Source organism: Hyperolius riggenbachi, chromosome 2 (genome assembly GCF_040937935.1).
Source record: "Hyperolius riggenbachi isolate aHypRig1 chromosome 2, aHypRig1.pri, whole genome shotgun sequence".
In the NCBI taxonomy this organism is placed as follows: Eukaryota; Metazoa; Chordata; class Amphibia; order Anura; family Hyperoliidae; genus Hyperolius; species Hyperolius riggenbachi.
In genome coordinates this window covers 250,250,372-250,267,394 of record NC_090647.1, presented here as the reverse complement: position 1 = coordinate 250,267,394, position 17,023 = coordinate 250,250,372, and the positions used below count along the sequence as shown (strand labels likewise).

At 40.7% G+C, this 17,023-nt stretch overlaps 1 protein-coding gene across 2 annotated transcripts in view; it reads right to left on the bottom strand.

The window, feature by feature from the left end:
* Positions 1–17,023, bottom strand: part of KSR1 (kinase suppressor of ras 1) — a 221,561-nt gene that overhangs the window by 46,030 nt on the left and 158,508 nt on the right. Inside the window, exons 11-14 of one of the 2 annotated variants that reach the window (XM_068268488.1) lie at positions 12,737–12,778; positions 11,146–11,200; positions 8,538–8,586; positions 2,884–3,269 (exon numbers count right to left, since the gene is read on the bottom strand). In XM_068268488.1, the coding sequence (XP_068124589.1) occupies positions 2,884–3,269; positions 8,538–8,586; positions 11,146–11,200; positions 12,737–12,778 (532 nt within the window). The remainder of the gene's footprint in view (positions 1–2,883; positions 3,270–8,537; positions 8,587–11,145; positions 11,201–12,736; positions 12,779–17,023) is intronic. The other variant, XM_068268487.1, reaches the window with a different exon arrangement.

Here is a 17,023-nt window from a genome sequence, read left to right as displayed (position 1 = left end):
AGTTTTTTAGTGTTTTATTGTTTTTGCTCAATGACCCATTCATTGAAGTATGCCAGAGCTACAATCCATGAATTATTGACCCTTTTCTATCTCTTTCCTGCTCTCAGAAGCCATTTTCTGCTAGGAAAGTGTTTTATAGTTGTAATTTTTTATCAGTGGGGGTCACACTGTTGTCTGTCCCAGTCCTGGCTCAGACAGGAACTGCAATTTATATATCTAATGTTTAAAAAAAAAGATTAAAAACAAGGAACTCAGCATAGTTATTTGTGTGCACTGTACATACACATGTCTATCTCATCATGTCACCTCGGGATCCTTTAACTGTTACACTTACAGTAACCTTTTTTTTCCTCATTTTTTTTTGCAAATATTACATACGTGCAGTTACTACTTTCTTCCAAGTGCCCAGGAGCACTCACAGTGGCTTTAGTGCAGGAAAGTGTGTTGACGATGTGTTTTGCATATGGAGAGGGCCGCGTGATACTTTGGATGATTTCATCCTTTCAGCCCATCAGCAGTGCCCCCCAATTAGACTAACAGTTAACTGGGACCTTGAACAGATTCCTTTCTTGGATGTTCTTGTTAAATAAGGTGATGGAGCATTGTCTACTGACCTATTTCTGAAGGCTACTGACAGGAATTCCACCCTCCATTATGGGAGTTTTCATCCCATTTCGGTTAAGGATGGCATTCCTGAAAGCCAATTCACACGGATTGACCGTATTGTGAGTGAGCCGGAGTTGCGTGTTGATCGTTGGGAAGAATTATCGCAAAAATTTCGTATGCGGGGCTATCCCTCAGAAGTGTTACATAGGGATAGGTCACGGCGCCGACGGAATCATGATGGGGTACCACGTATCCCCTTTGTATCTACTTTTAACACTTGCAGTGACGGCATTGCTAGGGTCATCCGGAGACACTGGCATTTATTGCGTGATGGTTTTCCGAGGGTGCCGGAGTTTCGGTACCCTCCAATGATGTCTTTTCGTCGTGCCCCCACTTTGCGCGACAAGCTGCGCGCGAAAGTGACACCACGCGAACGGGCTCGCTCACGTAGGGGTGGCATGTTTCCGTGCTTATCATGTCACATGTGTAATAGCGTAATACGTGGGAATACTTTCCAACATCCTACTTTGGGCACTGTTTATCATATCAGGGAGCACTACACATGTGACTCTGATCATGTTGTTTATTTACTCAAGTGCCCATGCAGTTTTATTTATGTAGGTATGACTACACAGTGCCTTAAGTTGAGAATTTCATCACACAAATCAGCAATTAGGAATAAGACGGTGGGTCAGGCAGTGTCAGAACATTTTAGAGATTGTGGACATAATGTTTCCCAGCTGAGGATAATGGCTATAGATGGGGTACCCCCACAATGGAGAGGTAATAAACAGAAAGAATTGCTGCGGAGAGAAGCAGCATGGATTAAACGATTGGATGCCATGGGGAGGGCGGGTCTTAATCGTGAGTTGGACCTGGGCTTCTGTTTATGATTATGGTATTCACATTTATTGTACTGTGTAACTTTTGATGTATATGATCCTTTTGTACTTTATTGGGCTTACTGTTGTTTTTAATTTATTGTAGATCTCACATATCTAGGATTTCAGAGATCGAGGAGTTCCCCTTTAACATCGTGGATGGGTGAGTGCTGAGTTTGGCTTGGCTATATATAATTTTTCTAGCGTTATTTTTCTGCGCTTTATATGATATTTGGTAGCCGCCTCCAGCTCCGCCCATCCATGTATTTTTTGACATTATGCGCATTGACATGCAATTGGTTTCTATTTGGTACCGTCTGCTTGTCTGCGCGTATGCATTCGGATTGCGCATGTCTAATTTTTATAGCTGACTACCTCTACCGCATTTAGTGTAGTTACGCGTAGCGCCGGTTGCTTTTTTTGCGTGCTCTTTTTGCGACTACGCGGCGTTCTGTTCGCGTTGCATTTTTGTTGCGGTGATGCGGCGTTTATTATGCATTGCACGTGTTTACGCGTGCCACATTGTTGCGGCAATGCGGCTTGTTTGTACACGTTGCTGTTGTGGTGATGCGGCTTTTTGTACGCGTTGCTGCGGCTTTTTGTACGCGTTGCTGTTGCGGTGCTGCGGCTTTTTGTACGCGTTGCTGTTGCGGTGCTGCGGCGTTTTGTACGTGTTTTGCTTTCTGCGGTGATGCGGCTTTTTGTACGCGTTGCTGTTGCGGCTTTTTGTACGCGTTGCTGTTGCGGTGATGCGGCTTTTTGTACACGTTGCTGTTGAGGTGATGCGGCTTCTTGTACACGTTGCTGTTGCGGCGTTGTGGCGGTTTTTATGCGTCGCATCTTGATTTTATTTATTTATTTATTTTTTATGTGCTCGTCAGCTGACAAGACATGTGATTTGTCATGTGATCATGACACCATTTTGCCTATCAGGGACTGCAGCAGCAGTTACAGGTTATTGTGGAAACTCCTCTTGATCTCTGAGTGGTGAGATTCAAATTTGAACATTGTGTTTTTATTGGTGGTGTATTTTTGGCATGAGTCTTCCATCAGGTCCTCTGCCCTAGGGTGTTGGTGATTGGCTGATGGAGGAATCATGGGTAATTGTGTTTGACTATATATATGTGCAGTTTTGATATTGTCATTTGATGATCCTGTGCAACTTGATAAAGGCCCATGGGGGCCGAAACAGCGTCTGTCGTTGCTATCATATTGATGCCAATAAATTTATAAAGAGCTTCTAAATACATCGAGTGGTGCCGGTCCTTTGGCGAGATTCTATACGTGCAGTTACTAAACATGCAAAAACATATCCACCAAATAGATGGAACTCTAACAAAAAGTACAGCTTTGCTGAGAAAGAGTATCTAATTGTGGTTTGTAGTAAAGCACTCACCTAGTAATGATGGCTAAATGTGGAGGGTGCATGCAAGCCCCCATGAATAGCACCACATTCTCATGCCTCGTCTGTCTGTAGTTCATCACTTCCTTTTTGAACAGTTTTAAATGATCTTCATTATTTCCATCTATTTCCAGCAGTCGGATTGCTACCTCTCCGTGCCACTTGCCTTTGTACACCTTTCCCCATCTTCCCTGACCAATAAGGTCCTCCAGTTCAATTTGTTCAAAGGGAATGTCCCATTCCTGTAAGTACACACTGGTCTGGCTGGCTTTGCGGAAGATCATTCCTCTGAAAGTACCACTGGTGGACCTTGTAGGGAGCTCATCCACATCATCATCCTCATATTCAGCCTCAGACTTGTTGGCTTCTTGCTCCTCTGTCTATAGAAAACACAAGTGCAAAACAATCTCAAAATATTATACAATCAATCATAAAAAGTATATAAACTGTAGATCACCTCAGTATGTTTCTACCAGTACTGTACTTAGCAGAAACAAAACTTAGAAGATGTTGGCAATCATCAATGGTTATATATATATATATATATATATATATATATATATATATATATATATATATATATATACATACATACATACATACATACACACACACAGTAAGTACAGTTGCATGCTAATTTAATGCAGTGATATATTAATAAAATAGCATTAAATGCACTATTTGCTACTAGTAAGGGTACTAGAATCTGTCTCCTTTAATTTTCTGCATTGTATTTCAAACTGGCCAAATATCGGTCAATAGCGGCTGGATGCAGCAAGAGATCAACTACTCCCTGGTCATAGTGATCAATGCACCACAATACACCATCCAGCCTTGATCAGATGTCAACAGAAACCTGACTGAAGACAGTTAAGAGTGGTGTGTTCAGTGCATTGTTCAATGCAATACAGTTACAGGACTGCCGCTCCTCTGCCACTTTTTTTTTCTCCTGCATACTCAAAGAAAAAATTACCACCCACTAAACTGACCTATAAATTGTCTGAGATCGATCAGCGAAGCAGAGGTCAATAAATCACTGGAAGATTGTATCAGAGTGTTTAAAGTGTATCTGACGGGCATAAAATAAAAAATCTATTCTTTATTTTTATCTGGTAAACAAGTAATAAGGATGCTAATCAGGCAATCCAAAAGTTAAAATCTCTTTTACTTTTCTTGTTTATAAATGATGATTCCCCAGTTTACCGGACTCCTATTTGGTACGTTTCCGCATAAAGGAAGTTGCAGGGCATGCTGGGTTGTCCTTTTTTTGCTTCTTTACGTTAGTTAAGAAGAAAAAAAAGACAACCCAGCATGCCCTGCAACTTCCTTTGTGCGGCAAAGTACCAAATAAGAGTCAGGTAAACTGGGAATGATCATTTATAAACAAAAAAAGTAAAAGAGATTTTAACTTTTGGATTGCCTGGTTACCATTCTCATTACTTGTTTACCAGATAAAAACAAAGAATTGATTTTTGATTTTATGCCCGACAGTTACACTTTAAACACTATACCTTTCCTAGGGGCCCTTCCCATCAAGTGTGTTCCATTTCGTTTTTGGAAAGGCTTGCGATTTTCCAAACACAAGTACAGTAAAGTTACAACTGGAATTGTGGGAATGCATTCACACTGAATTTTCTAAAAAAGCAATGACAGTTCCCTGTGGCTGCAGGAGGTTGAGAACCGTGGATGATCGTTGCTGGCTGGGGACCACATTGACTGCCCGCCACTCTCTTCAGTCACATTCCATCACCGCCACACATTAACTACTTAAAAGGGGTCCTATGAGTACATTAGGCTACTGGCTGGAATCTTCCTTGCAAAAAGTTGTATGGGATCTGCTTACAGCTGCATTACTAACATATGCCCGCAATTACGCACTAATATCATTCCATCACTTTGCACTTTGAAAATTGTACTCATTTGTTCATATGGACTGTGGATTTAAAGAGGAACTGTCACAAAAATCCTAAAATGTAAAACACATACAAATAAGAAGTACATTTCTCCCAGAGTAAAATGAGCCATAAATTACTTTTCTCCTATGTTGCTGTCACTTACAGTAAGTAGTAGAAATCTGACATTACCAACAGTTTTTGGGCTAGTCCATATCTTCATGGGGGATTCTCAGCATGGCCTTTATTCTTTATAAAGACATTCCCTGAAAATGATGAATACAAAGATGTTGGCCAGCCTCCCTGCTCGCTGCACACTTTTTTGGCAGTTGGACGGAGCAACTGCCATTCAGTAAGTGCTTTTAAAAATAAATAAAACCCTGAGAACCCCTCTATGAGAAAATGGGCTAGTCAAAAATCTGTCGGTAATGTCAGATTTCTACTACCTACTGTAAGTGACAGCAACATAGGAGAAAAGTAATTTATGGCTCATTTTACTCTGGGAGAAATGTACTCCTTATTTGTATGTGTTTTACATTTTAAGATTATCACGACAGTTCCTCTTTAAAAGGTCCGACTAATTGTGTGGAGAGTAATTGGCCCCGTTTATTGTGAACTTGGAGGAACTATATATAAACATCTTTGTGTGTTGCAAGTGACGTCATCTAACTGCACAGTATGAAATTAAAGGAGCCATGACCATATACAGGATCTTCTAAAAAAATTAGCATATTGTGATAAAGTTCATTATTTTCTGTAATGTACTGATAAACATTAGACTTTCATATATGTTAGATTCAAATACACACAACTGAAGTAGTTCAAGCCTGTTATTGTTTTAATATTGATGATTTTGGCATACAGCTCATGAAAACCCAAATTTCCTATCTCAAAAAATTAGCATATTTCATCCGACCAATGAAAGAAAAGTGTTTTTAAAACAAAAAAAGTCAACCTTCAAATAATTATGTTCAGTTATGCACTCAATACTTGGTCGGGAATCCTTTTGCAGAAATGACTGCTTCAATGCGGCGTGGCATGGAGGCAATCAGCCTGTGGCACTGCTCAGGTGTTATGGAGGCCCAGGTTGCTTCGATAGCGGCCTTAAAGAGGAACTGTAACATAAAAAGATCCCCTGGGGGGTACTCACCTCGGGTGGGGGAAGCCTCCGGATCCTAATGAGGCTTCCCACGCCGTCCTCCATCCGTCAGGGGTCTCGCTGCAGCCCTCCGTGGAGTCCGGGCAGCGGTGACGTCAATATTTACCTTCCTGGCTCCTGCGCAGGCGCTCTGACGGCTGTCGGCTCCGAACTACACGGAAATACCCGATCGCCGTCGGGTCCGCTCTACTGCGCAGGCGCAAGTTTCCTGCGCCTGCGCAGTAGAGCGGACCCGAATGAGATCGGGTATTTCCGTGTAGTTCGGAATGGAAAGCCGCCACAGCGCCCCCGCTGGAGCCAGCAAAGGTATATATTGAAATGACAGTCGGCACAGTCGCCGGCTGTTCGGAGGGCTGCGGAGAGACCCCCGTGGGACAGAGGACGGCGTGGGAAGCCTCATTAGGATCCGGAGGCTTCCCCCACCCGAGGTGAGTACCCCCCAGGGGATCTTTTGAATGTTACAGAGTCTCTTTAAGCTCATCCAGAGTGTTGGGTCTTGCGTCTCTCAACTTTCTCTTCACAATATCCCACAGATTCTCTATGGGGTTCAGGTCAGGAGAGTTGGCAGGCCAATTGAGCACAGTAATACCATGGTCAGTAAACCATTTACCAGTGGTTTTGGCACTGTGAGCAGGTGCCAGGTCGTGCTGAAAAATTAAATCTTCATCTCCATAAAGCTTTTCCGCAGATGGAAGCATGAACCCACTTTTGACCTAGAAACAGCGGCAGAAGCGCCTGACCTGGGCTACAGAGAAGCAGCACTGGACTGTTGCTCAGTGGTCCAAAGTGAATGAAAGCAACTTTTACATGTCATTTGGAAATCAAGGTGCCAGAGTCTGGAGGAAGACTGGGGACTCGGGGAGAGGGAAATGCCAAAATGCCTGAAGTCCAGTGTCAAGTACCCACAGTCAGTGATGGTCTGGGGTGCCATGTCAGCTGCTGGTGTTGGTCCACTGTGTTTTATCAAGGGCAGGGTCAATGCAGCTAGCTATCAGGAGATTTGGAGCACTTCATGCTTCCATCTGCTGAAAAGCTTTATGGAGATGAAGATTGCATTTTTCAGCACGACCTGGCACCTGCTCACAGTGCCAAAACCACTGGTAAATGGTTTACTGACCATGGTATTACTGTGCTCAATTGGCCTGCCAACTCTCCTGACCTGAACCCCATAGAGAATCTGTGGGATATTGTGAAGAGAAAGTTGAGAGATGCAAGACCCAACACTCTGGATGAGCTTAAGGCCACTATCAAAGCATCCTGGGCCTCCATAACACCTGAGCAGTGCCACAGGCTGATTGCCTCCATGCCACGCCGCATTGAAGCAGTCATTTCTGCAAAAGGATTCCTGACCAAGTATTGAGTGCATAACTGAACATAATTATTTGAAGGTCGACTTTTTTTGTTTTGAAAACACTTTTCTTTTATTGGTCGGATGAAATATGCTAATTTTTTGAAATAGGAAATTTGGGTTTTCATGAGCTGTATGCCAAAATCATCAATATTAAAACAATAAAAGGCTTGAACTACTTCAGTTGTGTGTATTTGAATCTAAAATATATGAAAGTCTAATGTTTATCAGTACATTACAGAAATTAATGAACTTTATCACAATATGCTAATTTTTGAGAAGATCCTGTATATATATATATATATATATATATATATATATATATATATATATATATACATATATATATATATATACATATATATATATATATATATATATATATATATATATATATATATATATATATATATGCAATTTTTGAAAGGAAACCTATTTAATAATACAGGTTGTTTTTGTTTATTTTTACCTTTTTTAAGAAGGAACTCCCTGTGTGTTTGGTAGTGCGAATGGAGTGTGATTATATCTGTTGAGTTGTTTTTATCCAATTACTGATTATACCCATTAGGGTTTGAATGTGCAATATTTTGATTTTTAAATAATCATACTATTTTTTTAGCACTATAATTCTTCTAATATTTAAATCATAGTTCTGCTGCATTTTTTCAGTGTTTCGATTTTGGCCAAAATAGTGAAAATCGTGAAATTTAAATGCGAAATGCAATTCTAATTGCGTCTTTTGGCTTGAAAGAGCCCTAAGGTGGACAGATGAGAATAATAACTCTAATAACTCATCAGCTACTCTTTAGCTCATGTCCTGGCCTGTCAGCACTTGCTGCAGTGTAGCAGAGAAAAATATGACAAGTCTTTAGTACGGTTAGGCTGTGTAGCGCTATCTGAGTCACACAAGACTAGCGAGACAGAACTGCAGATCCTTTTATAGATAACTTTTTTCACATGTAGTAAAAAAAATATCCAAGCCCACAGGAAGTCACAGTCATCCAATCCAGCTTGCCAAACTGAACCATCTAATCAACTTATTTTACTTATGGCTTTGTCTGTTAATAATCTGTGCTTACACTCCAAAAAACGTGGCACAATTTAATAAGCCCAGGGTCAAATACCAGTATTTGGTATTTAACAGTATCTAAATTTATAGTTCAATACAAGGAACATCATTTCTGTAAGTCCTATTTGTAGAAGAGCAGCTCCCTCTAGTGGTAAGTGTTCAGATACAAAATCTCATTACCTCTGCTTCCTGTTCTTCTGCTACATCTGTTTCCATTTCGGCCTCAGCACTGGTAAAGAAGTAAAGTTTCTTTTGTTACCAAAAGCCACATTCTTATAAACAAAATACTCACTGCAAAGCTCTTTAGTACTTATACAGAATATCTAATCTTAAAGAGAACCTGAACAGTAAATAAAAAGTCAAAATAACCATACGCAGGTCATACTTACCTCCTGTGTAGTCTACTCCTCAATCTCTTTCTCCTCTACCGCGTCCTATTTGTCCACTGTGATCAATGAAATTCTCCATACTGAATTTAAAAAATGGCCACTACCCCATAACAGCTTACTGGTCAGCACACTGTTAAACTGTAATATTGCCCACTTGTGCCATATGGAAACATGGACATTACCTTGCACATTCAGTTGTAACTGACAGCTGCTGATATATAACTGACAGCAACTGGTTTATTTCAGTTCTGACAAAATATTGTCAGAACAAGAAGGGATTACTGTAAGAAGAACATGGTGAGCTTCTGAGAGGAACGGACAGTGAGGTAAGAATGTAATATTCACTTGCAACTACGTCATGTGTTTATTTTAAATAATTTTACTCACTCACTTCAGGTTCCCTTTAAGCAGTTTGAATACAGCCTTTACAACTATTGTGATTTTAGAAAACCTAATGTCTGTATACTGCAGAGGAAGCAGTGCGATAGAGTGATTACCCAATACAGTTCAATCTTAACTTGGCTGATAAGCATCCTACCTAATAAAACCACAGGTGTCTGCGTACACCTGGGTCCGTGTGTGCCCCCGTCGTATTGCACAGTGCCGCAACCTAACCCAGCGCCCATTAGTAAACTGGCCAAATGGCTAGTACTGTATAAAGGGTTAGTCCACAAAAAACATGATTTTTCAGCTTTTGTGGGTGCTTACACTTTTACCCACCTATGGTACATATTTATATTCTTGGGGACTTCAATAGGTGAGATATCTCAAATTCTGAAACCTTTCAACTAATAATAAATAAACTATAAACTGAGATTTTTGTGTTTCTCAAATGCCCCTCAAAACATTTCAGTTTATACTATATGTAGTAGTAGACCAGTGTGTATCTAGAAGCTTGGCGGTATTTCTGTTTTGGCCACACTGCGTATGTACTAGCTAGCATTTTGCAGTCTGAAATGTCATTCATGCTCCATGCACTAAACACCTGACACACATTTATTTGATAAATGTGCAAGCAGGATACCATCTGATTAATAATGGCTGGCAGTGGGTAAGGTAACATGCAGGCCCAGGCCCTATTCATTTCAAAGGAGCTGCTGCTGGGCGTGGCTCCAGGCTCTCATAACTTCACAGCAACACGCTGTGTACCACTCACTTGCTATTCAAAGGGGCACTATGGCGAAAAATTGTAAAATTTAAAATATGTGCAAACATAAACAAATAAGAAGTATGGTTCATCCAGAGTAAAATGAGCCCTAAATTACTTTTCTTCTATGTTGCTGTCACTTACAGTAGGTAGTAGAAATTTGACAGAAGCGACAGGTTTTGGACTAGTCCATCTCCTCATGGGAGGATGATAGGAGAAAAGTAATTTATGGCTCATTTTACTGTGGAAAAAAAGTACTTCTTATTTGTCTATGTTTGCACATATTCAAAATTTTACAATGTTTTGTCATAGTGCCCCTTTAACCAGACACAGCAGCACTGAATTAGGCTCTTTTGCTTATGGTTCTCCAAGAGATAAAATACACTTTTCCCCTAAGAATACAATTAGCAGTTATGGGTAGACTGCCCATTTAACAATATGTAAACTCAGATAAAAGGACTGTGATGACGGACACATTCCTGCAGAAAGACAACTTCCTTCCTTTTTAGTAATTCCACAAGAATTGATAACACGGTGGAAATAGCTGTGCTTAAAGAGACACTGAAGCGAGACTAAATCTCGCTTCAGGTCTTATATATAGCAGGGGCACGTGTGCCCCTGCTAAAACGCCGCTATCCCGCGGCTTAACGGGGGTCCCTTCACCCCCAACCCACCCCCCGCAAAAGTTGGTCGTAAAATGGTCGCTGGTAATCTTCTTCCTGGAGGCAGGGCTAACGGCTGCAGCCCTGCCTCCCAGCGCGTCTATCAGATGCGCATCGCCGCCTCTCCCCCGCCCCTCTCAGTGAAGGAAGACTGAGAGGGGCGGGGGAGAGGCGGAGATATGCGTCTGACAGACGCGCATGGGGCAGGGCTGCGGCGGTTAGCCCTGCCCCAACCAGGAAGCACTCCCCCGCTGCACGGAGGGGGTTTGGGGGGACAGGGACCCCCGTTAAGCCGCGCTATAGCGGCGTTTTAGCAGGGGCACGCATGCCCCTGCTAGCTATGAGGTCTGAAGCGAGATCTATTCTCGCTTCAGACTCTCTTTAAATTCAAGCCAAATATTTAAATTCCTCAATATTCTCCCTGATCCCAAAAACATAATACTCAATGACTGAGTAGCTTATAGACATGCCCAAGAACAGCCACACGGAATCATGGCAAAACACCCTGTACTCTTTCCTTTTTACATCTTCTATAAAAGTAGTAACACTTAATGACTTCATCATTTTTGGAATATGTACTACTGCGTTACCTTGTGTCTTCAGGAGGCTCAGGCGGGTGTGTTATTGTTGGTAGATTCAATACTTCTGAAAAAAAAAAGAAAAAAAACATTCAGATTTTAAATTGATCTGTTAGAATAACTTGGAATTTCTCCACAATATCTAAGCATTTCTGTTAGAATACAAAGCAGCCCTTCCAGCGTAGGGTTCAGACTGTTTCAATACAGATGGTGATCTAAACGACTCCATACCATTTTAATTCTCTCATATGCATCAAAAGCATATTCAGTTGAGTATATCTGTAAAGCTTCTATTTATATCATTAATGAGAGCCTGGAGATCCACTTTAAAGATAAACTGAAGCTATACAAAAAAAATTGGTATCAACAGGCCCCGCTGTCACACTTTCACCCTATAACATTGGCTTCCTAGTTCCTGATTGGAAAGTAGGCTACGTTTAGTTTAGCCACATAAATTATACATTAGCCACTAGACACCTGTTTTTTGTTTTTATTTAGGTTCAGATTCCCTTTAAACGGTGCAAAGATGTGAAGGTGGCGACACGACACTAGTCCACAGAGCATTTTCTTTAGAATGCGAACAAAGCTAGAACCCCTTTCAAGGTTTCATGCCTGCCCCTCATTTCCTGTGCTCAGGGTTAGGAAGAAAATGAGGGAAGTTTCCAGAATGGGGCCATTGGTAGCAGTAAAAACAGGGAAGCGGTCTTACAATATCTACACACTTTAGAGCTTTTCACACTAATACTGAAGTGTTTTTCCACAGAGTCAGGCTCTGTGAGAGAATAAGAGTGTGACTGGAAGCACACAAAAGAATTAAAAGCAGCCACAAATTTGACATTGATAATTATATAAAATTACAGTCCTACTCCCAGAAGCAGCAGTTATCGGCATGCACAGAGAGCCAAGCTATTCCACAGAGACTAAGCAGTTCTCAGGAAAACAGCTGCTCTTTATGTTATGACAAGTGAAATCTCCCTATTTGTATATTCCTCATTTGAAATGGACACTGTACAATCATTCATACAAGATAAAATGGTAGTGCCTTTGCTAGTATTTATGGTGACTACTTAAAACAATGATAACAATATCTTCCCAGTAAAGGGTCTGAGCAATGATTCTACATCAGTAACCGTGGAAGGGGTGGTATTACTCTCTATGCACAATGGCTTACAGGCTGCAATGCACATGTAGCTTCATCTGCAAGGAGAATATCACAGCCATCTTCCAGAATTACTTATTAAAGTGCACATGATCCATAGGCTTCAGCTGTACACTATTAAATAACGTCAACCAAAGATTTCAATCCTGCATATTTGACTAGGTATACAGTAGTACAGGATAACAGCCATCCATATGAATCACTCCTAGGCAGCAAGATATGCACATCAAAACAGAGGACCACAGCTTTATTAACGTTGGCCTTTGATGCCACGTCAAATCACCATTCTATTTTTATAACTGCTCTGATGAGAGAGCTGAGATAGGTCAAACACAGATCACAGCAAATGTAAAATCCTGGTTTGTCAACATCCCTTAGAGACAACAGAAGAAAGAGAGGGAAGAGATATAAGGTCAGTTAGTAGGATTAATGTAGTGAACTCACCTGGGAAGATAAACTGTTGTCTATGCTGAATGTAGTAGGCAGCTTTTAATAAAAGATGACAGCAACCACCCAGGCAGAATGAGAAAAACAAGCAGTTAGAGAGTATCAAGAGACCTGTCAAAAACTGCCCCACATGCACTTAGTGAACACAGTCTGCATGCTGACCGACTGAACACAGCTCTCGTCAATAGAAGCGTTCTCCTGCCTGGTCTATAGGGACATTTCACGTGGTGGATACAGACACATTTAAGATGATTTTTTTTTTTTTTACCAGCCATTACAAATGTGTGCTGCTTCTAGGAAACAAAACCCTCTGTGCAAGCAGCTTTGGCCTACATTTTACACGCCAATTAGAAACATTGTCGCTAAATACTTCACCTGTCACTACCATGCAGTACAAAGGTCATTAAAAGAGTTATTTTATATGACAGGAACAGCAGGAATATAATCTAAATCTATACAAATAAAATGAACAGTGTTTTCTGTCAGGAACTGAAATCTATATTTCTGCGTATTAAAGGCACACACACACACCTATATATTATTTTCCTAATGGGTCTCAGTTTACATCACTAGACTCACTTAGAAAACTGATCAGAATTTTAATGGATATACAGGATGTTAGTATGATCATTTAATACCTTATACCTGCACTAATGCTCATCACTAGAGTAATGATGAACCTACAGACAGCATGTTTAGCCATGTTCAATTTAAAAATAACAAAGCTTTATCTAAACATGTTTGTGTGATCTAGACATTGTTTCATCACTTCTACTGAGCAGTTCCCCTCGGTTATATTCCATTTACTCCAATCAGCATAAAAACAATAATAATAAAACAAACTGTACAATATTAACCTCCCTAGCGTTATGGAAGAGCATGACTTGTGTGGATTAGCTAGACTGTTGTGAGGTAATGAACATGTTTAGCTTCCAGTAAAGCAGAAAAAAAGAGGTGGTTATGGCTGATCTCTTATATCCCAGCCCCGAGTATAGGGGGATGACTTGGATGGGGAATCTATCCCTTCTCACAAAGCCCTGTGTGCACTGCTGGTAATCATGGAAGCCAGTAATGTGGGCTGAAGAATTGTGGTGTTATTACACTGATCACCTTGAAAATGTCCCAATCAAATAAACAGCCCTGCCCCAGTTAACATGTACAGAGGTTTTCATGTACTTCTAGATGCCGCTGGGTTATGTGGTGGAGTGATGTGGCTAGGTTTGGTCAGCCCCTCTAATTTCCTGACACCACTATGAAAGCTACAAACAACACTGACCCTTATAATTTGGTAAAGAGGTCTCTTACAGAACATGGCCATCAGCACAAAAGTGACAATAAATAAGGCTATGTACAGAGTTTCTGATTGGTCTGCAAATTGACTTTTTTATCCTGACCAACCCTTTAATAATAAATGTACTGATATAAAAATGCCAGCAATTCAGTTGAACTTTCAGCATTTTTCTGGCAAACAGACTGTTTCCCCTTCATAAATAGGGTGCTAGATATAAGTTCTATACAAGTGTGTATGTGTGATGAGGCTCAGGTTTCAGCACATCAAAATGCTCATTTTTTATAGTGAAAGATTCCTTTTTATTAAACTATCATTTCATAGAGATCTTTTCTTTGAAAAAAAAAGTCAGAACCGGTTATAGATTTCTGTGTCCCTGTCATCGGCCCCTTCTAATATTCACATTTGTCTTTGCTCAGGTACACTATATCTGGACTTACACAGATTTCACAGGATATAGTTACAATCCATGATGTGGACCAGTTAATTGTTTCCCTGTGCTCAGTGTGAACCATAGAAATACATGACATGAGCGCAGAAGAATTTCTGTAATGCAGTGATCTAAGGGGAAACTCAAAAACAAAGCAATTCCAATTTCTGTCCAACTTTTTCCAGGCAACGCACTGCTTGGACTTCAGTGCAGCAATGTGTAGGCCAGGCCAAGAATCTGGATGAGTTTGTCTTGTGTCAGTGAATGAGTGAGGGGTCTGCACAGCTGCCAGAGAGCAAAGTCAAACAGCTGTTGCTCTAACCGGCTCCATTGTACTATTTCTGCTTTGGCATCCTGCTGTAATAAACATTATAGACGTGCTTAACCACATATGCTTGGAATGTAAGCAGGGTTTATTCTGGCTGGTTAAATGTGCACGGATGCTGAAATATAAAAAGATGTAGTACCATTATCAGCAGAATAAAGCTGCACACAATCATAGTGTGATCTTAATCTGCTCATTTATTGGCAGATCAGGAAGCGGTTGCATGTTTCTATATCCTGATATCTGGGGCTAACTCTGCTTGAGGTATCTGACCTAACTGTAATTTTTTTATATTACTCATGTAATTCCTTGAAGCAAGATGTCTCCTGCATCCCTTTGCTCTTCTGTCTCTGTAGGAAATAAAACACGCTTTATTGTGGCAAATGTGCATTATCATCTTTAATACACACACACTGTCACGTTGTACATCTAAAGCAGCCTTTCTCAACCTTTCTACTCTGGAGGAACCCTGCAAATAACTTTTTGATCTCAAGGAAGTCCTGCATTTATTTTGCAAGAGGCATGGTCTTTAAAAGTATGTGTGGCTGTTTATTTCACTACCCCCTATTACACTGCCACTCAATAGACTGTCTCCTGAGTACTCAAGGAACCCTGGTTGAGAAAGCCTGATCTAAAGTATATACTTCAAGCAGTCAGGAAATTTTCATTTCCAGGGAGTGCTTTAGTAAAGAATAAGTGAAATACTGAGAATCCCCCATGAAGACATGGACTAGTAAAAAAAAACCTGTCAGTTACATCAGGAAGAAAAGTGATTTATAGCTCAATTAACTATTGAAGAAACATACATCTTATTTGTATGTCTTTACATGTATCTTAAATTTTACATTTTTCGCAATAGTGGTCTTTTAAATTCACTCTCTAACCAGCTCCTGTTATCTCCAACTCAAACATATCCCGCATCTGACCTTTTCTCACTCAAGACACAACTAAAATGTTAGTACATACTCTTATAATATTTCTTTTGGACTACTGTAATATACTGCTTTGTGGACTACCAGTTAACAGAATGGCACCGCTCCAATCTGTACTGAACTCGGCTGCTCATCTCATTCATCTTTCTTCATGCTCTTCCTCTGCGGTTCCTCTGTCAAGCTTTTCATTTGCTGCCAATTAATGAGGGGATACATTTCAAACTCTTCACCCTAACTTACAAAGCTCTCCACAATCGCTCTCCCCTGTACATCTCCTCACTAGTTTCCAGATACCAACCCAACTGCAATCTCAGATCTGCACGCAATCTTCTTTTGTCCTCCTCTAAAATCACTTCCTTGCATTAATACATACAAGATTTCTGATGTGCTTCATCCCTCCTCTGAAATCCCGTTCCACAACACAACACTCTCCAACCTTTGAAATCTCTAAAGAGAGTCTGAAGCCAGTAAAATTACATTTTTTATTTCCCATTCCTCTTCAGCATTAACAGCAAAGATGATTCACTGCATCTCCGCAGCAGAACGATGTAGTTAACCCCCCAAAATCCCCGGGGCAAAATCCTCCGTTACTTCCTGGAAAAGGCAGAGCTGTGTGCAGTAGCTCTGCCTCCAGTGCAGTCAATCTCTGCCAATACCCGCACCCTCAGTCTTATTTCACTGAGAGGGGCGGGGAGAGGCGGAGTTCATCGGAGATTGATTGGATTGGAGGCAGAGCTACAGCACAAAGATCTGCCTCCCCCAGGCAGCAAAATCGGTGACTTGGAATGTCGTTGAATTTTGCCCCGGGATTTTAGGGTGTTAAATACATCGTTCTGCCATAGGGATGCGGCGAAGCATCTTTGATGTTAATGCTGAAGAGGAATGGGAAATAAAAAAAAAAAGGTAATTTTACTGGCTTCAGACTCTTTAAGTGCTCCCTCAAAACTCACTTTTCCGACAAGCATACACTAACTTCGGATATTTCCCCTTTGACCTCTGGCCATGTTGTACTCCTTACTAACCTAAATACACTGCCTCTAGGTATGAATTTTGTATACTATCCCACCTCTTGCTCCCTTCTATTCCTTTAGATTATAAGCTAACAAGGGCAGGGCTCTCTCACCCTTTTGTGTCTTGGAATTTGTTATATATTTCATTCATCAAGTTACTTTTATCACTGTAATTACCAATTCTGTATTTTGTACCAATTCTTTATTTTGGTGTACAACATTGTATTATTTTGTACCCCATGTTTCTTTCTTACTTTGTACAGCACCAAGGAAAATGTTGGCACTTAATACTGTAAATC